This window comes from Sciurus carolinensis, chromosome X, assembly GCF_902686445.1.
Source record: "Sciurus carolinensis chromosome X, mSciCar1.2, whole genome shotgun sequence".
Lineage (NCBI taxonomy): Eukaryota > Metazoa > Chordata > Mammalia > Rodentia > Sciuridae > Sciurus > Sciurus carolinensis.
The window spans coordinates 34,438,013-34,462,893 of record NC_062232.1 but is presented as its reverse complement, the minus strand read 5'-3'; the positions used below and the strand labels follow the sequence as shown (position 1 = coordinate 34,462,893).

Sequence of the window (24,881 nt, the reverse complement as noted above, 5' to 3'; positions counted from 1 at the left end):
AAAGTAATTATGCTTACATTTTTCTGACCATTTTGATCATCATTCTCCTCATAGTATTTAGAAAGAACAACTCTTACACTTACACTGTAATATTAACTTCCTTTCTATTGTTTTCCTCTACTATCATATCCATTGTATGATATACCGTAGTTCCTCTTATCCATAGGGGATACATTACCAAACAGTGGATGCTTGAAACCACAGAAGTATACACTCTATATATACTGTTATTTTCTATATAATACATAGCTCTGATAAAGTATAATTTATAAATTAGTTCCAGAAAGAGATGAACAACAACAACTAGTAATACATTCAGATTATTATAATAGTATATTATAATAAAATTTAAGACATGAATTATTGATTTCTAGAATTTTCCATTTAATATTTTTATACCAACATTTACCATAGGTAAGTGAAGTCATGAATGAAGGGAAACTACTGTACACTTTTCTTGTGTGGTCCCTGGACCAGCAGCATCAGCCTCATCTGAGATCTTGTTAGAAATATAAATTCTTGGGCTCTAGCATATTCAGGCAAGAAAAGAAAAGGCATTTGTTTACATATGGCATGATCCCATATATAGAAAATCCTAAGGAACCTTTCAAAAAACTATCAGAAATAACAAGGTCAGCAAGGTAGCAGGATATAAGATCAGGATACAAAATTGAATTATATTTCTATATATGAGCAATGAACATGCCTAAAGTGAAATTAAGAAAAATTCCAGCCATGATAGCTTCAAAAAAGAATGAAATACTTATGAAAAAGATGAACAAAAGAAATACAAGACCCATAAACTAACTTGCTGAGAGTAATTATTTTTTATTATTTTTTCTTGCGAGGGATAGGTACTGGGGCTTGAACTCACAGGCATTCAGCCACTGAGCCACATCCCCAGCCCATTTTGTATTTTATTTAGAGATAGGGACTCACTGAGTTGCTTAGCACCTCACTTTTGCTAAGGCTGGCTTTGAACTTGCAATCTTCTGCCTCAGCTTTCTGAGCCACTAGGATTACAGGCATGTACCACCACACCCTGCCTGCTAAGAGTAGTTAAAGATCTGAATGGAGAAGTATTTAATGTTCGTGGATTCAAAGAGTCAATATTATAAAGATGACAGTTCTTCCCAAATTGATGTATAGATTCACCATAATCCCTATCAAAGTTTTAGCAGAAACTAAACTAATCCTAAGATTTACATGGAAATGCAGAGCCTCTGGAATAGCCAAAACAATCTTGAAAAAGAAGGACAAGGTTGGAAGACTCATGCTTTCCAATTTGGGCATTTACTATAAAGCTGCAGTTACCAGAACACTGTCATGCCAGTATTGTGTATGGATGGATGGATATATAGATGCGTGGAACAGAATTGAGAGCTCAAGGATAAATCCTTTTACTTATGGTCAATTGATTTTTTTTTCCCCTGGGGATTGAACCCAGGGGGCACTTAACCACTGAGACACAACCCCAGTCCTTGCAGTCCTTTTTATTTTTTTAAGACATGTCTCGCTAAGTTGTTTAGGGCCCTGCTAAGTTGCTGAGGCTGACTTTCAACTCATAATCCTCCTGCCTCAGCCTCCTGAGTCACTGGGATTACAGGCATGAACCACCGCACCCAGCTATGGTCAATCAATTTTTTAACAAAACTTTCCAAGCAATTCAAAGGAGATATGACACCACATATTAGATGATTCTGTGTATTTATGTTTCTAAATCCATAGAGACAGAAAGCAAATTGGTGATAGTTAGGTGTTGGAAAGTGTCTGCTTAGTAGGTATCAGGGTTTGGGGGATTGATGAAAATTCTTTAGAACCAGACAATTGTGAAAGTACTAAATACCACTCGATTATACACTGTGAGATGATTAATTTTATATCATGGGAATTTCATAAAACCCACTTTTTTATACCTCGTAACAAAATGCAGGTTTAAATACTGGTTTCCACTTCAGCACACTTGAGGGATATAACACATTGCCATCATTAATAGTGGCTCACTGTACCACTCAACCAAGGGACCACCCCTACCTCCCTAATCCCTCAGTGTGTATGTGAGGTTGAAGGAATGTGTAATTTTTTTATTTTTTATTGTAAACAAATGAGGTACAACTTGTTTCTCTGTTTGTACATGAAGTAGAGGCATACCATTTGCGTAATCATGCATGTACATAGGATAATGATGTTTGATTCATTCTGTTATTTTTCCTTCCCCCCACCCCTCCCACCCCTCTTTTTCCTCTATACAATCCATCCTTCCTCCATTCTTGCCCCCCTCCCAGCCCCCATTACGTATCATCATCCACTTATCAACGAGATCATGTGTCCTTTGGTTTTTGAGATTGGCTTATCTCACTTAGCATGATATTCTCCAATTTCATCCATTTGCCTGCAAATGCCATAATTTTGTTATTCTTTATGACTGAGCAATATTCCATTGTATATATATACCACAATATTTTATCCATTCATCAATTGAAGGGCATGTAGGTTGGTTCCACAATCTGGCTATTGTGAATTGAGCATCTATGAACATTGATGTGGCTGCATCACTGTAGTATGTTGATTTTAAGTCCTTTGGGTATAGGCCAAGGAGTGGGATAGCTGGGTCAAATGGTGGTTCCATTCCAAGCTTTCTGAGGAATCTCCATACTGCTTTCCAGAGTGGCTGTACCAATTTGCAACCCCAACAGCAATGTGTGAGTGGAAGGAATGTGTATTTTGAAAGAGGTTCATTGGTGATTCTGACATGCCCACCTTATTGAGAGTCATTATTCTAAAGCATAAACTATAATGGTTCTATACCTATTCCATTATATGTACAAATCATAATATAATTAACCAGTTTTTGGACATGGAGATTGCTTCTAGTTTTGCACTGCCAGACATGATATTGACTGCATTTTTGATAGTAAGTTTATTATTTTCACAGTTGAACCTTTTTCTCATGCTGAAAGTCTTGTGAGACTCTTTTCTTTTTTATCTTTTTTTGTATTTTTTATTGGTTCTTTTTAGTTATACATAACAGTAGAATCTATTTTCATACATTTATACAAGCATGGAATATGTCTTATTCTAATGAGGATCCCAATCTCATGCATGTAGATGTTGGTGACTTTTTGATGCCAGAATATAAAATATTACTCATTTTACTTATCTGACTACCTTTGCTGAAATTTCAGGATTATTACTCATTGTGGGTATAGTACCATCAATGCTCAACAATCCAGAAAATTGTTCCTTTCCATATTCTTACATTCATTTTGACACTCAATCTGTTCAACAGGCTACAGAAGACAACAAATTTCTAAGAAGAAATTTATTTAGATAATTAGAAATTATCCATATCATTTCCAGACTATCTTTGAAATTGTAGATAAATAAAGTTTGTGGAACCCTGCATATGATTCAAATTATGATCACAAACTTCTTTTGGTCTTCCTTTCTTTCATTATTTCACCTTATCTCTGTGAGTAAAAATTTATTTTCCCCATTTTGGTAACCAGACATTTCAGGATGTTGGAACTTTTCCTCCTTTAACATCATACTCAATTCTAGAGATGTTTGTTTGTTTGTTTGTTTGCTGGATGTGCTGGGGATGGAATCCAGGGCTTCATACATGCTAGACAAGTGCTCTACCACTGAGCTACACCCCCTGCCCATAAGCTTTAGAGTTTTAATATTTCAGTTTTTTAAAAATCCTCTAGAAATAATAATTCCTTTTTATAAACTATGTAGTCCTCAGCACAGGAGTAGATATGAGGAGCATATTTTCTCGAATTGAATTTAAGGATACATGAGACAGAATGTGTGACCTAGGCTGTAAGGAAAATCTGTGCTCTGGGGTTGTGAGTCTCTTAAGGGAGTACACATGCACTCTGACCTGGGAATCAGTTCCTGAAGGAGTTACGAGCAAAGATATGTTTATGGGTGTCTGAGCTTGCCTATCTAGGAGGGGAATCAGTTCTAGAAATCATCTTCTTTGTTTTGTGAATTATATCTCTACCTAGAAAGCAAATTTCCCATATAAATAGAAACAATATTCTGTATTTGAGTGATTTTATTGCAATCGCTTTAGGAGACGGTAAGTTGAAACCATGTGATTCAATTAAGAGGATAAAACCACTTATTCCCTAGTGTATATGGAAAGCAAGGAAGATTTCTGATGACTTTCTATGATTTTTCCTTTATTGCTTTTGCAATTACAATAGTATGCCCTGAATGCTTCTCTGACTTACTGATCAGTCTCTTGCATTCCTGAACTGTGCATAAGTAGGAAAAGTTTGTTTTAGAAATCTGTTTTCTAGTACTTAAAGGAGAAAATTTCAACTTTAATATTACTCTTCTTAATAGATTATGAATAGTCTTCTTAACTAAAAATTATTATGTTTCATCCTTAAAACACACTGAAGTATAGCTACTAAATTAAAGAAGAAAATTTGAAGAACTATTTATATAAGCTCAGATTTTATATTACTGTTGTACACAGAGGATCTCAAAAGTGATTGTGTAGTACTGAGTTTGGTAAACTACCACATGGAGGCCAAATCCAACCTACTGCCTATAGATATAGATACACAGATATAGATAAAGTTTTATTGGAACACAGCACTGTACTTTCATTTATATTTCATCAATTGCTGATTTTAGGCTAAATGGTGGAGTTGAGTAGTTGCAAAAGATACCATATGGCATTCAAAGTCTAAAATTATCTACTGTCTGGCCCTTTACCAAAAAAAATGTTGACTCCTGGTAAGTAGAAATCCTTGAACTGGGCAGAGTAGTCAGCAGACCTCAGTTCTGTCTGCCCTTGATATGTCTCTAAGTTGACAGTAATCTTCACAGGTCGCTAAGCCTCTCTGGATCTCAGTTTTTCCATTGGCAAAACTAAATCTCCTAGAATAAGACATTTCTAAGATTGTCTCTCAAACCATAATAAAACTCTATGAATCCATGAACTATTTTGGAATTATTTTACTATTTTATATAATAGCTTGGCATTCAATATTTGTAGTCACTGAGTTTAGAGAACTAAATAAACAAAACTGCTAGCCATAAGACGGACAAAATTAGGAACTTGCTACAATTACTTCAAAAGAATTTACTTCTCAGAGTTCTTTTAAATAGTGTTTCCCTAATAGTTTAAGTATTTATAGATCTTGGACTATTTTAGTAGCTAGAACAGGGCTTAAAACTTGAAACTAACATATCAAAATCTCAGTTGAACTTTATTTGGAAATAAAAATAATGCATTTCTAAAAGTCTAGTTTCAGTGTGTGGGAAATATGATTTGATATATAAAAATTCCATCCCCACCCACCTTTTGGGGAACATGTATAATATGTAAAGTGAAATACAATTCTTCTGTAGAAAGAAGAACTCAACATTCGCTACTGTGTTTTTTTCAACATAGTTGCCACAGTTCTGCATTAGAACCTTTCTGCATTGACCCTGAACTTTGGGAAATCTAAATTTGTCTGAAATGTTGGCTTCAAGATCAGGTCTCAGGTTTTTTGTTTTTGTTTTTGTTTTGTTTTTGTTCTTCCCTTTCTACAGTCTACTTTTCAATTTACATTTGTAGGAGAAATAGAAACTAAGAAAATAGAAACTAAGAAAAAGAAACTAAGATGAGCGCCCCCCCCAAAGGTGATCTTTGTGGAAGAGTATTTCTATTGTTTTCATAGATTTATTAACAAATGCCTACACATTAAGAGATGTGTCTTTCTTTTCATAAAAATTCAAGATTTCAGTATTTAAAATTTAGACCAAGACTACTATAGACTTGAACAACTTGGGTGATTTGATACTTAAACTACATGAGCAATTCTGTGTAGACTGGCCAATGTCCGTGCTCATGTTCTGACCTCTATTTGTAGGGCTAGTCATGATTTTCACTTATAAAATTTTTTACAATTTGCAAAGCACTTTCATATGCATTATGACTTTTGATAATCCTATAAGGTAAAGTATGTTAGTATTAGTACCCTCAGTTTACATATAAGAAAACCTAGTGAGATTAAATGATTTACACAAACAGAGTTGGACAGCTGGAAAGGGGCAGAGCTAAGGAACAAACCCAGAAGTTTTGTTAGTCTTCCTGTTCTGGAAATAATAACTCTGATCCTTTCTCCACTAGACAGTCCTAAGGTCTGCCAGGTATTCAACATGGCAGTGATCCTCAATCAGGACTCATGGAGGCTATACATGTGACTTGAAAGTCACATGCAGTTTATTCTGATGTTTAGTCTGAGTGGGAATTCATGTACAAGAGTAACACATGGTCATTGTTAAAAACAGAAAGAAAGGCGGAAAAAAGATTTTGAAAAGAAAAATGGCTCATAATCCTACTATCCAAGGATAATTAATATGATGAATATTCTGGTGTATGTTGACTTTTATATCTATATTAACATTTTTTCCAAAAATGAGATCATACCATACCTTGTTTTCAAGGTGTGATTCATCACAAACATCTTTCCATTTCATTAAACATCCTTCTGCAACATCATTTTAATAATGACTACCAAATATTCCATTATGTGGTACATATTTGAGTTCAAAATGTAATTAGTTCATACACTTTTGCAATTCCTAACAGTGTTATTGTAGTGTATGCATATGTAATTTATTTAAAGGGCTCCAAAATTATTTTAAAAGTTACCTTTCTTCCAGCCAACATCTTCTATGTATTTAACTGTCTGAACAATCCTTAAGATACCCACTTAATTAACCTTTTATATTTGTGTATTTGTTTTAATCATATATTTTTCATCTCTGCTTTAGGGAGCAGTACTAGCCGCTGTGTCAAGTCACAAATTCAACTCATTCTATGGGGATCCCCCTGAAGAGTTGCCAGATTTCTCTGAAGATCCTACCTCCTCAGGTAATTGCGTAATTCATCCATTCAGTTGTGTAAATCACTTGGCATCTACATCCTTTCTCTTCAATTGTAAATCAACTTTTTTCTGTGTGAATTTAAATTCTCCAAGGGATTTTTATCAGCAACCAAATTCTACCTACATATGTCTTACTCCTTTTCATTTTAGTTCCAAAGTGTTCCTCCACTAGTACTCCAAAACCAACTTTTCACTTTTTTCTTTTTACCTCAGTATTACTTCTTCCCCTTTCTGCACTTCAGACCTGACATTACACTTCATCTAGTCCAACATTACAGTCAGTCTTTTTGGATCTTTCCAATCACCTTCTCCCTCAACAAAAACTGATGTAAGATTTCCCCCATGTCATCACGTTAAGTCAGACTTTGAGACAGCACTGCTTTGAAATGAATCTTTCAATGGAAAGCTGTCTTGTAAGTTTTGTCTTGAAACAATTATCAAGTTCTCTCTATATAAAAAGTCTATAATCCATGGTATAAGTATTCAAATAGGAAGAACACAGAAGAGTTACCTGTTTTGATGAACTGTGTACAGGTCCTGAAGAAACCTGATAGTGTCCATGAAATCATTTATGCTCAGACTTCCATCTTGCCATTGAGATATTCTCAAGGGTCATTTGCTGAAAATCCTAAGGCTCCATGTATATGTGTGTGTGTGTGTTAGAGTTTTAATTTTTTATTTATGCATTTCTTTATTAACTCCTGAGTTATGTCATCTGGCCTCAGCTTTTCTTCTTTCTTTCATTAAAGACACTCAGTATCCATCACGTGGTTGACTTTGCATTGCTGATTTGATTTTTGTACTCTTGGACTGGCATTTTCAATACTCATATATCATCATTGGAACCAAGGCCCAAAGTGTGAGTTGGTTTTCCCACAATCAACAAGATGAAAAGAAGGAATGTACTAGTACTTCTTCCCTGTTGGAACCAGGAGCACCTGTCAGTATTTATGCTTCTGCCCTCCTCTGTTCACACACTTGTACACACACTCAGAATTTCTGGCCAATTAGAATGTGCTTTTTTACCTTGTGCAAAATGACAGGATCAAGTTTCCCATTCAGCAGGTATATAGTTCCTCATTTTAACTTTTACCAATTGGGATATGAATCTTCCTCTTTTGAGTGAAGGTGATTTCCAAAAACATTCAGAAATGGGAATCTTAGATTAGAAGTGACTCTGAGGAGAAGACCTTGCTGTTGTGCTGGCTTGGTAACCATCCAAGCCTTTACCACATGGAAGGCAAGGTTGTGCTTATAGGTATGGTCCCCCATATTCCCTATCATTTTATCTGTCTCTTCTTGCTACTAATTCATTTTTTCCCTCCCCCTGTGACTTTTTGTTACCTTGAATTTTACTCTTGTGTGTTGAGGCTGGTACTGGGGATTAAACTGAGGGGCACTCTACCATTGAGTCACATCCCCAGCCCTTCTTATTTGTTTATTTTGAGATAGGGTCTTGCTGAATTGCCCACGCTAACCTTGAATTTGTGATCCTCCTGCCTCAGCCTCCCAAATTCTGGGATTATAAGTGTGCACCACCACACCCATTTGGATTTCAGTCCTTTCTCCTCCCACTCAGATTACAGTTGACCCTCTTTAGAATAGTTCTTATGTCACAATGTCACATACTTGGAATATATAGTGTGTATATACACACTATATATATGTGAGATATTTCTACTATCATTTGCATCTTTAGAAATGGTCCTAGAAAACAGTATGGTCCTTGCAAATCACTTCATAGACCTAATCTTCAGTGTTGGCCCTTAATATTTATCTCTGTCTAGAAAGAATTTAACAAGCTTTTTCATGTTCTCTTCTGGGAAGAGTTGGATTTTTCCCTTAGGGAAAGGAATTATCACTTTATAGGAGTGCTTATTTTCTATTAAATATATTTTATTGCCCAATTTTTGTCTCATTTTTAGTATAATCTTTAGGTGATTTGGTTGAAATAGTTTCTGATTATAGTACTTGATTTTTTTTTTTATGTTCGTGGTCCAGGGGTGCTCTCCCACTGAGCTACATCCACAGCCCTTTTTATTTTTTACTCCGAGATAGGGCCTCACTAAGATGCAGTGGCTGGCTTCAAATTTGCCATCCTCAACCCAATTAGCTGGGATTACAGGCATGCTCCACTGTGCCCAATAATATTTGATTTTTAAGCTAAAGAAAGAAACTTCTTACACCATCTTACAGGTGTCCTGCAAACCCTCATATTAGTTATCCACAGTTTACATTCCTTCTTGCCTTCTACCTCCTGCAATCATACCCAGTTTCTTTTCTTTACTTTTCTTTTTAAATTTCTGGATCTTAATGATCTTGTAAGCAGTCTGTATTTTCATTCGATATGCTAAATGTCTGTCATAAGTATTTTTCAATGGCATTGTCTGGGTGCTACAAATAAAATATGGAAAAATTAAAATGCTCTGTATGTGACTAATGCTAATCACCCCCTAAATGAGGAGAAAATATTTTTATATGTTCAGAAGCAAAAAATAACAAAGAAATTTTTTGAAGAAAATTCTTAACACATTTCTAAATTTGACATACCTATTGGGAATTATTCGTACATTCCTGAAGTCAATTTTTAATACTAAGTCATTTAAAGGAAGGCATTCTACTGTTACAACCAGCATTATTTATCAAATAGCTAATCTGCCACCAAGCATCCTTTATCTGCAACTAAACAGTAGTGGTTATATGGTTGGTTGCAGAAAGCCAATTATATATTTTAATTGGACTCATATAAAGCTTCACACTTTCATAAATTAAAACATCTGTGTTTGCTCTTCATTATTTTTTCATTTCATTTTTAAAGTATATTCATTGATTTCCATACCTGAATTATTCTCTACTTCTACTAATACTTAAATTCTGCATCATTCATTTTAAGTTCCCAAAGTTATCCTTCCTGGTGTCTTTCTGTTGAAATTTGTGTGGCTTTGTTTTAGAGAAGAAAACACAAAGCACTTTTCATCATTACCTGAAAGTTCATTCAAGCCCATAGCAAAAAGAGAAAAGGATCACAAAACATGTCCTTGTAGGGCAGGGCTATGGGGGACAGGGAATGAGGGGTTAGAAAGACAGAGGACAACATAAGGTCACCAACTGTTCTTTCTTGAGATGGACTGTCTTTGTGTTCCACCTTTAGACAGTACTTTTTATATGAAAATGATAATGATAGGTAGGTCAGTTTTTTTAATGACCTTTTTGGACAAAATTAATAATGGGCAATCCTAATTTGGTCCCCCAAATTTCTTGCAATTCTACGGTGCTATGAAATGCCAGTATTTGAGAAGAGCCATAAAGCTGCCTACTCACAAAATCCAGCATGTTTTCTTAAATTGAACCTTATCATGGTAATGAGTAATACATACTATATGCATTCAGGAAAATATGAATATTTGAAAATCACAATTTAAAAACTAGCTTTCCAGTTTGTCATCTAAAAGAAAGTCAAATATGCTTATGTCAGGTCATTTACAATATAAAACAATTTTTTCTAAAAGATATTTTTCTATTTTGATCATTGAAATTCATCCATTGTCCATATACTAGAATCCATGGAGTTTAATCTTCTGATAAACAGAGTACTATTGCTTTGTTACTTAATAAATCAAAGTGGATATATTCTATTCTCATATTTCAAATCAAAGAAGTCGGAATCAGAACCCAGTATTTGATGTCTGAAATCCTGAACAGACCTGGTGATTGTGCGCGTGGAATGTGAGGACTTCCTTTGGGGTTAGCTGGGGCACTGCTACTTCTTGCAACTCATCTGATGGGCCCAACTGTGGCTTGATAACCTGTTTGCTCTAAAATCATACTGTTTGTTGTTTGTCCATATGCTGCCTTCCTCCTAGGACTTCTAGCAGCAGAAAGTAGGTATCCCTTTGTTTTCCTCTAAGGTTTATCTTTTATGCAGAAGTGTTTGGCTTTGCATGGTTCATAATCAGCTTGACTTTTTCCTTGGCTGTTTGTGTTTAGATGTTTAAATCTGAATTTTAACACTGTCTGACCATGAAATTAAAACCTGGATATATTGATTTCCTGAGGTATTGTTGCACAAATCTTCACTTCTCACTTCTTTCATAAGAAGAAAAAGAGGCAGTGTTAAAATTTCAGCCACATCTTACATTATTTCACATCTGAATTTCAAACACAAATACATTAATTCTGGGGAAAGGGTAACGTTTTATTTTATAGTTGGCTTTCAAGAAAACTTTCAGGGTAAGTGAATTTTCACTTGACAATTACATGACCTCTAAGTAGTTTTCATTACTTTCTGTTATTGAGTCCATTTTCAGTTTATTAATAGGGAGCTGTGAAATAAACTCTGAAATCATGTCTCTTAATAACTTTTACTACCAAATAGACATTTGTAGGGAATAATATGATAGCTAGATTTTAATGACAAAGGAATGTAATTTGCGAATGTGAGAAAATTAAAATGTAAGACATATACACACATAAATGAGTCTAAATAAAACTGAGGTGATCTGGATAAAATAGATGGATTGTATCAATTTCAGTATTCTGGTTGTGATATGCTATAACTTTTTGTGAAATGTTCCCAGTGCGGAAATTGAGCAAGGTACAGAAGGCATCTGTAATTATCTCAATAAAAAATTCAATTAAAAATAAAATAAACCTTTTCCTCAAAGTTGTGTTTACTAAGGGGAAAGTAGATAAAAGACAAAGGGTAAATTAGAAAATCTGGGTGCTGATCATTGAGTGGATTGTCACATTTTCTTGCATTCATTATTTGCAGCTCAAATTGTAGCCAATTTCATCTGAAAATCTCATGGTGTATTAGTTATCTCTTGCTGTGTAATGAAATTATCTCATCTTATAGTTTTTGTGGGCGTGGAATAGGAGCTTGACTTAGCTCCCATCTCCCTCGAGGGCTGGGCCACAAGGGGAATCACATAGTTATTGATAGGCTTTAGTTCCTCACTGGTTGTGGGTGAGGGCTGTTCACAATATGGCAACTTGCTTCCCCAGCGCCTGTGATCAAAGAGGGTAAGAGTGACATTGCCCAAGATAGAAGACATAATCTTTATAATTTTGTCTTAGAAGTGATATCATATAACTTGTGCCTTATTTTGTTCGTTAGAAGTGGGTCAATAAGCCCAGCCCTCACTCCGGGGGAGGAAATTGATCACACGAGAGTGGGAATACCAGCGGGTGAGAATCATATAGGGGTCCATTTTAGAAGCTGCCCACCACAAACAACCTAACAACTATTAAAATGAAAGACTTTTCCCATATAGATTTAGCACTCTCCTATCTCTGTCTCTGTCTGTGTCTCCTGCCCCCCTCTTCTTCCCTCCCTTCTCTTCTTTCAATCAGCCAGACCTGTCATGTCATTTGAGAATGAGCATTGTGGAGTTATCAATAGAGCCGTTTCCTGATAAAGCTTTACACAGATGGGCACCTAATAGCCAGCAGAATGTTGTCAAAGTACCTTGAAAACATTGGGCTCAAAGATGTTGCTATTTGGAAACACAGACTATTTCAATAAGCATAATGGCATTAGAATTATAGCATCTATATTCTGACAAAATGCATATGTAGAATTTGCTTCTGTTAACTCATAAAATTTGAAGTGTCCATACTATATATATAAAGAATCTAAAATATTTATCACCATGTGTAAGTTTTTATCATTTGAATTGGACATAGCATAGATATGTAAGTTCAAAACACAATTTCCATTGCAGGATTCACTGTTGCTTATAACTTGATTGAAAACCAGAATTTGCTTTGTGCAGTGTGAATAAAAGTTATTCCAGGGGGTAGGGAAGTGAGAAGAACTTGACTGCAGAGGGACAAAAGGGATGATTTTTGGAGTGATGACAATATGCACTTAAATTTTAACTTAATAAAGTATACCTTAGTAAACAATTCTTAAAAAATGTTATTGTGCTTTCAAGGAAAGTTTTTCAGGTTTTTTGTTTGTTCGGTTGGCTGGTTAGTTGGTTTTGGTAGCAGGGATTGAACCCAGGGGCACTTAATCACTGAGCCACATCCCCAGCCCTTCTTATTTTTTATTTTGAGATGAAATCTCACTAAGTTCTTAGGGCCTTGCTAAGTTGCTGAGGCTGGCTTTGAACTTGAGATGCTCCTGCCTCAGCCTTCCAAGCTGCTGAGATTACAGGCTTGTGCCACTGTGCCCAGCACAAGGAAAGATTTTGATTGGGTGATAAAAATGTGTGTGTAGTGATATAGTGTTGTGTTAATGTATCACTAATATAATAGGAAAGAGATTATTGAATACTCTTCAGGAGGAGAAACTAGAGCCAATTCAGATGCTGGATTTGCTAGTCATACTGGGTTTCATGGCTATATGTGTAATTTAAGAAATACGCACAAATCTTTATTGAAATAATTGCTAGGGAATGTAGGTATATCAACAGTGATTGCATGGTACACTTGAGATTTGTGTATTTCACTCTATGTAAATTTTACCTGAGAGAGAGGAAAAAGGATTAAAAACCTTTACAGGTTTAGGTTCAGTTTAGGGATGAAATGGCCGATGTTAACCACTCTGTCATTTACTTTGAAATGAAAGAAAAAATAAGGTGAATTTGTGGATGGATGGTTGGATAGACATGTGATAAAGAAATACAGCAAGTTGTTAACAATTGTAGGATGTAAGTGGTGTACACAATTCTTTCCAATTATCTGTGGTTAGAATTTTTCATAGTAAAATGTTTAGGGAGACAGTTTTAAAACAGATTCAGCCTACTTTGACACAGAATTTTTAAGTTTAAACATTCTACTGTTTATTTTTCTGTCCTCCTTTTGGGTTATTTTTACTCAGTCAACTTTTTCAGGAGACCTTTCCAGTCTTGTAATGAAATCATTCTAGATCCAAAGCTTTTATTGACTTTAGAAGCATATTCCTCTTTAAAGAAATAGGCTTTTTAAACAGTTGATATATTTATACTTTTTTGACTATTATTTTGGAATAGTAGTAGGAAACTTTTTAAGAGACTTGTTTATATCAGTGAGATTCTTTGAAAAAAAATGTTTTCAAAGTTAAAATGTATGATTATCAACCTGATTATTAAATATAAACTTGATTCCAAATGAACTATGCAAAAAGAAAAAATAAAATCCTATTCTGAAGGCAGGGCATAATTGCTTCTAATAAATTCATCAATGCAAATTTTGGATCAAGGGCTAGAAAAAAATCCTTATATGGTAAATAAAGTTGAGATTAAAGATATAATAGAATTTGGACATCACTCATTACCAAGTGCAGATTATTCTAGTACATTGCTGAGAGGGAAACATGGTTTTGGGGAGGCTCCTTCTGTAGCAGAAGGAACACTGTAGTAGGAGTCAGAGACTTGGATCCTAGGATTCACTCTTCTGCCCACTGTCTGTGGCTCTTGGATGGGTCACTTAACCCTACCAAGCCTCCAGTCATTCCAATATAAAAACACTTGCCCTCAGATGGGGTTATTGTAGAATCACATAAGATAATAAGTATGACAGCATTCTAGAAATTATAAACTGTTATGCAAATATTAGTGTTAAAATAATCTTCATTATGACTTTAAGGACACAGTAGTATAAAATAAATTGTTTTCTATGGTTAAATCTTTTGTTCTAATATTTTCAATTTTTCAAAACTTGCTCAGAAAAATCACTTCAACCAAGTACCTTTTTATGAAGTGTCTTTTTGTACAACGCACTGTCCAAAGCACAGGCCAGAATTCAAAGGCACTAGGATGCCCATAATCCTGCCATAATGTCCTCCTAGGAGAATTTGTGTGCTATTTATTGATCACTTTTCCCCCAAGGTGGTTGTAAGCTTATTCAGTGATTTTATAGGAAAAATGCCCTTTTCGATCTTTGAGAAAAATGAATAGTTCTTTCGTATGTGACAGAATTGATCTACAAATGAATACTAGTAACAGCTTAATAGGTATGTGCGTGTTGTATTAATTATCACTATTGCCTGTGTTTAAAATCTGAAACAAATAGCAAATGGGAAGGCCCCAGCACTGTCTTTGTGTCCATTTCTATTTTATAATGAATTGAAAAATTATGAGGTTTGTGTGGGGTGGGTACTAGAGATTTAACCCTGGGGCACTTTATCACTGAGCTATGTCCCCATAGCTCAGTTTTAAATACATCCCTGTTTTTTAAATTTGGAGACAGGGTCTCACTAAATTGCTGAGACTAGCCTTGAATTTGAGGTCCTCCTACCTTAGCCTCCCAAGTCACTGGGATTACAAGCAGGAGCCACCATGACCAGTATTATGGGACTTTTAAATAGGCTTGGTTCTGAACTGCAGATATCAGTTATGCACATCTATTGGATCAAGAATATATTCTTTGGTTCTGCTGGTCACATCCAAAGAAAGAAATAACAAACTAGGTTTTAAAGGAAGGCGTTAAAATGGTCAAGGGTGAAGAAAGATTTTAAGATCAGGCTAAAAAATATGTTTTTTCAATTTGAAAATATGGAAGGAAAAGTATAATGTTCCTACCTAATTACAGAAACTTGAAATTAGGGGCACCTTTTTGAGTCAGGAACAGACAGCTTGAGTGCCAAATATTTCTTTTCGTGTTTGAAAGCCATTAAATTCATTATAAGACTTTAAATCAGGTCAGAAGAGAGAAAAGATCAAAGAAGTTTAATAGACCTGTGGAGACTGTAGGTCTTGCCTCTTGGAAATGCAGGCCAACCATTGTTTTGGTTCCTTCCAGCAAAGCATCCATTCCAGTTGGGCTCATGAGCACAGATTCAGCCCTTTGTGAAGGTGATGAATTCCTGCTCATCCACCTCCAGAGCAACCCCTCCCAAGACAGCCTATATGTGTGCCACTTTGATTTTGCCTCAGCTCTTGCGTTGTTGTCAGTATAGTAGGCCTACTTCACACACCAGCCTAAGAAACCTTCCTCAGCGATAGGGCTCAGCATTGTGTTTTCTCTGAAGCCCTGGCTAGTGCCTAGCAGAAAGCATGAACATTCAGTAAAAGTTGGGGTTATGATCTGACCAATAGGGCATTATCAAAGTTCTTCTCCAACCTCCATATCCACACATAAATCATAGTTCTTATTGAAGTTTCCTCTATGTTTAATATCATAGTCAACTAGTGTAGTAAGTCAGGCAGAGCATAGACTTTGGGTTGAGTTCTGGACCCCTTTTTTTTTTGCACTTTTTTTTTTTTTGCAGTGCTGGGGATTTGAACCCAGGGCCTTGTGCTTACAAGGCAAGCACTCTACCAACTGAGCTATATCCCCAGCTCTCTGGACCCCTTTGAACCCTAGCTCCTCTGTCTAGAAAGGTGGATAATAGGTCAACCTTACTGTGTTGACCTGGCACATAATAGACACTTAAGAATTAGGAGCTGCTGTTATTACATTTTCTTAGGTCTTATTTAATTCAGTGCATATTTTGTGGATGTTATAAAGTGAATAAAATATAGACCTGCCTATGAACCTTACATGCAGAAAAAAAGAGTAAATAAGTGGACACATAAGTAACCCACAGAGTGTGCTGGTGAAACAGGAACTGCCCAGAGCAACTCAGGGAGCTCACAGACCAACGAATGATGCATCCCTGGTTGGGCATATCCAAAATTGCTTCCCAGTCATCAGACTGGCCATCTTAGTGATTTTTTAATACAAGGTTGTCCTTATTTTAACCTTATTAATAAACTACCACATGTATTACTGTCAGCACAAACAATGCTGGTTAGAGATAACAAAAACTAGATACAGTTTTACTAAGTTAAAATTGTATTGAGTGAAAATTGTAGTTGGGTTTCTGTGTTACCTGTTAACGTTTTAAAAATATACAAAAAAAATAATTTTATGACTATTTTTATTATTGTAGTTTCCTAAGTCCAGGAGTTTAGAACTGGCTTTAATAACTTGATAAACCTGGTATTGTTTAATTCTGCTATTGATGATGTGTGAGGTCAGAAGTTCAGAGGGACATTTGGGATGGATTTCTTCACATCATCTCTTGCTTTTCAAGGCTCTAAATGAGAGACAAACAGAGAGTTGACTTTGAACTAATTTTCAGATTTTTTCACCACTTTAAACAAATTAAAAGTCCCGAGAAGAGCAGGTAGAAGGAAGTGGACTATGTTAATTCCTCTTCAGGAATATCAGGGGAGATGAGTACTGACTTCTGCCTTTTATATTTTTTATCCCACTTACTATCCACTTAATATTTCTAGTGAAGGAATACCAGTACCCTGGCAGGTATAATTATTCAAAATAAAAATTATCTATAGCTACTTCAACAAATGAATCATCAAATTGGTACATCCATACCATGGACTACTACCCAGCAATAAAAAATAACAAATGAGAATTATGTGGACTTTAAAAAAAAGACAATTCAAAATGGTTATATATGGCATGATTTCACTTATATAGCATTCTTAAAATGAAAAAAATATATAGAAATGGAGAACTGATTAGTAGTTGCTAGGGACTGGGAGTAATAAGATGGGAGGGAAATGAGTATGGCTATGAAAGGGCAACAAGAAGGATCTTTATGGTATTGGAACATCCCATAGCTTGACTGACAAAGGCCTGGTTGTGATAATGTACTAAATTTTCACACTATGTTACCCTTAGAGGAAAGTGGGTAAAGGTACATTAGATCTTTGTTTTTTTCTTTCTTTTTTTTTTTTTTTTTACAAATGTGTATGTCTCTATAGTCATCTCAAAACAAAAAGTCAAAATTTAAAAAATAGCCACAGTCATTTCCACGTGGATAGCCACATGATTTGTGGCTTAAACATCAAATCTTTAATATAATTAAATAGTGCCACAAAAATCAGTAGCTTATATAGAAAAGTTTTTGCTCATGTAGAAGATTTTGAACATATATACAAGAACAGAATAAAGTATAAATAAGAAAATAAAGATAACTACTATTACCTTTTTAGTGTTTTTCATTCTAGGTTTTTCCTGCATTTGTGTTATATAATTTATTGTTAATCACAATTGGGAGTATACAGTGTATATGATTCTGCATTCTACTTTCTTGAATTTTCTATCATGAGGATTTCTCTACATCTTCACAAATTCAAAATAATGTCCATTTGGCTACATATTGCATCATATTATATTCTATAATTTATGTAATCACCATCTGTTAGATTTATGTTTATTTTATACAACAAATATCCTTATGTATAAGTAAGTCTACTCCTATTTTTACCGTAAGATAGGTTTTTAGAAATGAAATTCCTCAATCAAGCATGTGAACCTTTTTAAGGCTCTTTGATATATGTTACCAGATTGCTTTCTGGAAAAATAATACTGATTTAGACTCTCACCAATAAGTGCACAACAGTGGATGAGATCTAACCTAAGAATTAGACACAGCATAAAGTTCCCAAAGAGAATTCTATTTTTATTGAAAGCAGGGTTTATCAGTCTCAGCACTGCTAACATTTTGGGCCAGATAACTGTTGTTGGGGTGCTGTCCTGGGCATTGTAGGGTATTTATCAGCATCCCTAGCCCTCTAGATGCCAATATCTGCCCTCTCCCTGCTGTTGGGACAACCAAAAATATCTCAAGATTTTAAGAAATGTTCCCTTGGGAAGCTAAGTTGCCCCTGGTTGAGAACCACTGATCCAAAGACTTAAATGTGCAACAGAACATTTATTCTTAGACTTTCTCTTGTGTATACAAATATTCTGAAGTCTAGACTCTTAGGGTTTTGGTTTTGTTTTGTTTTGTTTCGTTGTGGTTATTGTTGTTGTTTTGATGGAGGATATAAAGTGCATATTGTCTGTAGAGTAAAATTGGTTAACCATTTCTTCAAGGCTATATAAATGACTTTCATATTACCTAGTGTGTATCTTTCCTTACTAATTACCTTCCAGGAGTCCTTGATTATAAGAGGAAATATGACAGTGTTTCCTTTGACTGTGTCCTTTAAACATGGATTGTACTGAAACTGCATATGATATTTGGAAGTATCAGTCAGTGTAGATACATGTTGGCTTTGTCTTCTGAGCAAGAAGGGCCAAAAAGAATGAGAATGTTTTTGGCTTTCTTGACTTTGCATGTAAAGAAAAGAATGAATGAAGTGGAATTTTTGTAACTAAAGTTTGAGACTTAAAAATCCTCTGAAGTTTAAGTGGCAGGTGCTCCCAGCTGAAGGTTTGTCTCCCACACCTACAGCTGACTTATTTCTTGATGGAAGTGTCCTGCGTAAAAGGCCTGATGTTTCTATAATATTTCAAAACACCTTGGGATTCGACATCCATACTTTCTTTCTGATAAATAACTTGCTGCACCCAGATCTTCTACTAGTTCAGAGTTGATGAATTTCCTTCATTCAAATAAGACAAGTTTCAGCTTACTTTAAAATATGAAGAGCACACAAATACATTGTTGAATACAGAAATTTACCCTAAATACCCTGCCCTTAAATGATTTGAAACTCATTTAAGCCTCTCTTTCAGTAAAGACACTAGCCTTTCATGTTCCAATGTTAATGTATTGTTCTTAAATATAAGTTAAGGTTAGTTGGAAATTGATTTCCTGTACTAGCTTTTTCCTTTCTGTTTGCCCCCTCAGGAGCAGTCTCACAGGTGCTGGACAGTCTGGAAGAGATTCATGCACTTACAGACTGCAGTGAAAAGGACCTAGATTTCCTACACAGTGTTTTCCAGGATCAGCATCTTCACACACTGCTAGATGTAAGTCTTATTTTTTATTTCTCTTTCTTTTGTGGGAGTTGGGGAGACAAGTTGAGTACCTAGCATACCTTTTTACTTTTCAGAAATCCACATGTCCATCCTAACAATCCTTTTTCAGTTGCCTTAAATCTCTGAGAAATGTGGCAAATCATCCATCACCGATTCAGAATTGAAATAAAGTGTATGTATAGTACAAATGCAATATAGTCTATCAAGCTACAGTGGAAATTTTACATACATATATATATACATATATCTGATTTTATAAATTACATATGCATTCAAGTGATTTGTGAGTTTTTAAAAAGTGTATACCACAACCCTAATTTACTGCAATGTCTTTGTTTTTATTAGAAGAATCCATTGATCCATTGTGATTATTTTTTATTTCCTTAAAACACTATGCTGCAAGCCTGAATATAGGAGAGAGGAAAGCAAATGAGATATTATGCAATGGACTGTGTTCACACATTTCATATTTATCATCACTGGGTTTCATAGAATCAGTGTCTTTTCCTTAAAACATGAGTAGATTCCATCTTTAAATATGGCAGACTCCAATGACAGCAGATTGGGACCCAAAGAAAATTCAAGCTGCCCATTCATTTCTGCCTTCAGTTCACTTACAGTTTAAGTAAAAATACCTTTCTTATACGACCTGGTTTACTTTAGCAGTGAACACAGTCTTGGGTACTTCTGATGATATTTATACATGCTAGTCATTTTACAAGAAAAACCTTCCCTTAATAAGAGAATGAGGGGCAGGCATGTGGCTCAGTGGTAGAGCACTTGCCTAGTAAGTGCAAGGCCCTGGGTTCAATCTCCAGCACCACAAAAAGAGAGTAACATTTGCTTTAGGGTCCCAGAACTGTTTCATGCTGATTAATCTACCATATGATGCAAATTACACTAAAAACAAAAGTTCCCAGGATGTATTCTATAGAACATCCCTCTGGGAGGTAGTAATGGGTGTTGCCACACTGGGAAGGGGAAGTAGATCTTAAATTTATTCATTAAATGATTTGTTGCCTAAATACATTTGGGAAATGCTACATTCTTTTGTCCCTTTATACAGATTCACAGTGGCCATTATTATATTGACAGCTCTGAGATGTCTTTGCTTGAGCAAAGAAACCTGTTGAACTTTAACAGCATTTCTCAAACTAATTTTATTACAATATTTTATTCACAATCCTGTTGAGCTCTGTTTTGATGAAGACTAGTTTGGAATAAGCTAAGCCAAGAGTGTTGTATTGCTTCAGCTTCAAACTATATAGTTGTATGTCTCTAAAACTTGCTTCTAGAATTCCATAAACTGGGTCAATTCAAATTAATTATCAGATTTCCACAGTTAACTTTTTACATAGTGCATGTGTTTATCAGTGCTAACAGCTATAATGACATGCAATTCTAAAATTTGAGTGACTTATCAGAATAAAAGCTTATCTCTTGCACACCTCACAGTTCAAAGCTAGTAGGTAAGGAAGGTTTCTTCCACTAAGTCACTCAGGGACCCAGACCTCTTCCAGCATGTGGCTCTGCTGTCTTGGAATCTTCCTCTGCATCCCTTGTATTCAGCCAGTAGATAGGAGAGAATATGGAGAATCTTGTAGGGTCAACAGTAGGAATGGGCTATATCAGTTTTGCCCACATTTCATTGGCAAGTACTAGTCACGTGCCTACTTACATGCAAGAGAGTTGGAAAATATAGTTTAGAAATACATTTAGTCAGGAAAATTGAAGAAATTTACTTGGCAAAATAAAGAATTGGATCTTTGCTTTTGTGTAATTTTTCTTTAAAACATTTTTTGGTGGGCTGGGGAGATAGCTCAGTCGGTAGAGTGCTTGACTTGCAAGCACAAGACCCTGGGTTCGATCCCCAGCACTGCAAAAAAAAAAAAAAAATTGGGGGGGAAGGGTACTGGAAATTGAATCTAGGAGCACTTTCCACTGAGCTACATCCCCAAACACTTTTTTCATTTTTGAGGGAGAGGATCTCACTGATTTGCTTAGGGGCTTTACTAAATTGCTGAGGCTGGCCTCAAACTTGCTATCCTCCTGCCTCAGCCTCCCAAATCACTGGTATTATGGGGTGTGTGCTACCATGCCTGGCTGTTTTAAGTAATTTGAATATTTCAGATTGCATTTATTTTAAATAACTCGGTTGCCTTGAGCACCAGAAAGCCCTTGAAATTCATTCTGTTTCATGGATAGCTCAGTAGCATTCCATTATCATGATCTTCTTGATCATCATCATTGTCATCATTATTGTTATTGTTGTTATTTGAATTAGAATTTGACTTGCATTCACTTGTTACTTAAATGTCTATTGCTCACTATCATTTGGTGCTAAAAACTTCCTAAATGTGCATTTCCCACAGAAGTCATCCCCCCACTTTACTAGAACTAGTTAATGGGATATTTGTAAGTCGCTGTAGCAGGGTGTGGAGATTTTTTTTGTTGTTGATTTCAGTGTGAGTAGATTTGCTGACCTTTTTTAAGATCGAGGACTTTTTGTAAGGTAAAGGCTCAGAGTAGCCCAAATTGGTTTTCAAAGTTGTATGTTTTTTATCATTACAAGGCGCCTGAGCACACTGAACTTGAGACCGCAGGGGGGCATGTAAGGACATTGCTGATTTGTATTCAGACACAAACTGGACTTTCCAACTGAGCCATATTGCCACTTAGTCCCCAATGCAGAACTTCTCAGACCTCACTGGAAATATTAATTTTTAATAACTACTGCACTTTTCGGTAGAAATCATCATAGTTTCAGAAAACATGCGTAGATTTTAGTGAGGAAAACATACTTAAACTTTCTTCTAATTCTTTTGAATTACAAACCTAAATAAGTATGTGCATTATCCACCTCTGGCCCAGTCAGTACAGCTCAATTTTAAATGAATCTGTTGGACTAAAAATGAATCATGCCCATTAAAAAGACAGGGTCATGGGCTGTGGGTGTGGCTCTGTGGTAGAGCCTTACCTAGCATGCATGAGGCCCTGTGTTCCATCCCAGCACCACAAAAAAGAAAGAAAGAAAAAGACGCAAGTACTATACGTGAATGCTAGAATTCTCCAGAAATTACTATGGAGCCAAGGCCTGGGCAGTATTTGGATACATGTAGTTCTAAGTATCCAAACTGAACTATCATTAAATGAAAGCTTAATCATCATGAGTAACATAAGCCATAGATTGTGCCCTTCTCTACATCCTGTAAATTAGATTTATTAAGCTTTGTTTTACTGATAATAGGCTACATTTCAATGTTATAATCAATGAAGTATTCAAGTGGCTGCCATATAGAGAAAGCTAATCTTTAAAAAGACTTTTTTGGGGTTGGGGATGGATCTCATTAGTAGAACACTTGTTTAGCATGCACAAGACCCTGGGTTCCATCCCCAGCAACTCAAAAGAACTGGTTTTTCTAATTAAAAGTCTTTTAAAATACTTAAATGCTTATGGTATACATTAGAAAGGAAACCTGGGTTCCTGGGTATGAACAACTCTTGGGAAGGAGCTATTAAAACATTGGCTATCCAAGGTTTAAGCACAGTGATAGAACCCTTGCCTAGCATGCAGAAGGCCCTGAGTTCCAGCCTCAGCAACACACACACACACACACACACACACACACACACACACGAGAGGGGGGAAGAAGAAGAAGGAAGAGAAAGGAGGAGAAGGAGAGAAAAACTTTGACCTTTCTTTATTTCTTTCTTCCAATGTTCCCTATCTCATGCTTATTTTTTTAATAACTTCATTTTATTTTTTTATGTTGTGCTGAGGATCAAACCCAGTGCCTCACATGTGCTAGGCAAGCACAAGTACTCCACTACTGAGCCACAACCCCAGTTCCCATGCTTGGTTTTGCATTAATTTTTTTATAGAATCAAAATTGATTCTTCATTAAGGATTAGAATGCTGATACCCAGTAACATAGTTTTGTGAACCATGGCTTGATTAAAGTTACTTAATCCCACTGAGCCATTTTATGAAATATCCTTATTATATTTATCTTATGCCTGTGAATTCAGCAACACTAAATATGTTGAAGGCTATAATATTTAAGCTGACAGAAAGAAACAGTAGTAAGTTCCTAGGGATGACTAAAGAGCATCTAGGACTTTATTTTTTTCTAGCCAGGCTTTTAAAATAATAAACTCAGAATTTTAAATGGCATTATTAGAATTTGTTTAGAGGAAACAAAATGAGTACAATATGGAAAATCCTGTCATTTGTAGCAATGTGAATGGACCTGGAGGACATTAGGTTTAGTGAAATAAACCAGGCACAGAAAGACAAAATCTTCATGACCTCACTTATATGTAGAATGTAAAGCTGATCTCATAGAAACCAAGAGCAGAATAGTCATTATGAGAAGCTGTTAGAGGATGGAGGGATGAGGAGAGGTTGGTGAATGGGTAGAGAGTTACTATTGGGGGAATAAGTGCTAGTGATCTATTGCACTATAGTCAACTAGTGTTGTAACAATATTGCATTGAATTTCAAAATAACTAGAAGAGAGAATTTTGAATGTTCTCACCACAAAGAAATGATAAACGTGTGAGGTGACAAATACATGTATTTAGTTTGTTACTTACCGTATACATGTATCAAAGCATCATACCATACTCCATAAATATGTAGCTTATTATGCACCAATTTTTAAAAAGGAGAAGCACAGTGGTTCCACAGAAGAGGAAATGTTTTCTGATTTGAATTCTAGCAAAATACATCAATTTGAATCTGTAGTTAGAAATGGATCCAGAAATCTCTAAATATTTACTGCCTAACCACTTCCATCCTGGCACATATAACACTACTCTTCATTTTGTGGGGAGAAATACAGAGACCTGAAGAGGAACTACTTGACTCTGTCTGTACCATTCTGTGGTTAAAATTTTCAAGCACTGGCGTTGAGATGGTCTTCATATGAAATATATAGATCAGTTTTAACAATTTGGCATGAGTGATTGTTGGCTAGGGCTGCCCAAACCAATGCACCACAAACTGAGTGGCTTAAGACAACAGAAATTTATTCTCTCACAGTTGTACAGCCTAGAAAGTCCTAAATGAAGTTGTCAGTAGCTTCCAGAGACTCCAGGGAAGAATCCTTCCATCCCTTCTTCAAGCTTCTGGTGGTTGCCCACAGTCCTCGGTGTTCCTTGGCTTTTAGACACATCACTCCAATCTGCCTCCAATCATCACATGTCATTCTCCTGTGTCCTTCTGTGTGTCTTTGTCAGCACATAAGTGTCATGTGTCATTGGATTTAGAGCCCA

The 24,881-nt window shown here is 35.7% G+C and overlaps 1 protein-coding gene across 12 annotated transcripts in view; it reads left to right on the top strand.

Moving 5' to 3' along the window:
- The window catches only part of Cask (calcium/calmodulin dependent serine protein kinase), a 361,598-nt gene that overhangs the window by 253,896 nt on the left and 82,821 nt on the right, over positions 1-24,881 (top strand). For 8 of the 12 annotated variants that reach the window (XM_047535418.1, XM_047535425.1, XM_047535422.1 and 5 more), the window contains exons 10-12: positions 6,787-6,886; positions 10,763-10,780; positions 19,474-19,595. In XM_047535418.1, the coding sequence (XP_047391374.1) occupies positions 6,787-6,886; positions 10,763-10,780; positions 19,474-19,595 (240 nt within the window). The remainder of the gene's footprint in view (positions 1-6,786; positions 6,887-10,762; positions 10,781-19,473; positions 19,596-24,881) is intronic. The other 4 variants (XM_047535429.1, XM_047535423.1, XM_047535421.1 and 1 more) reach the window with 1 other exon arrangement.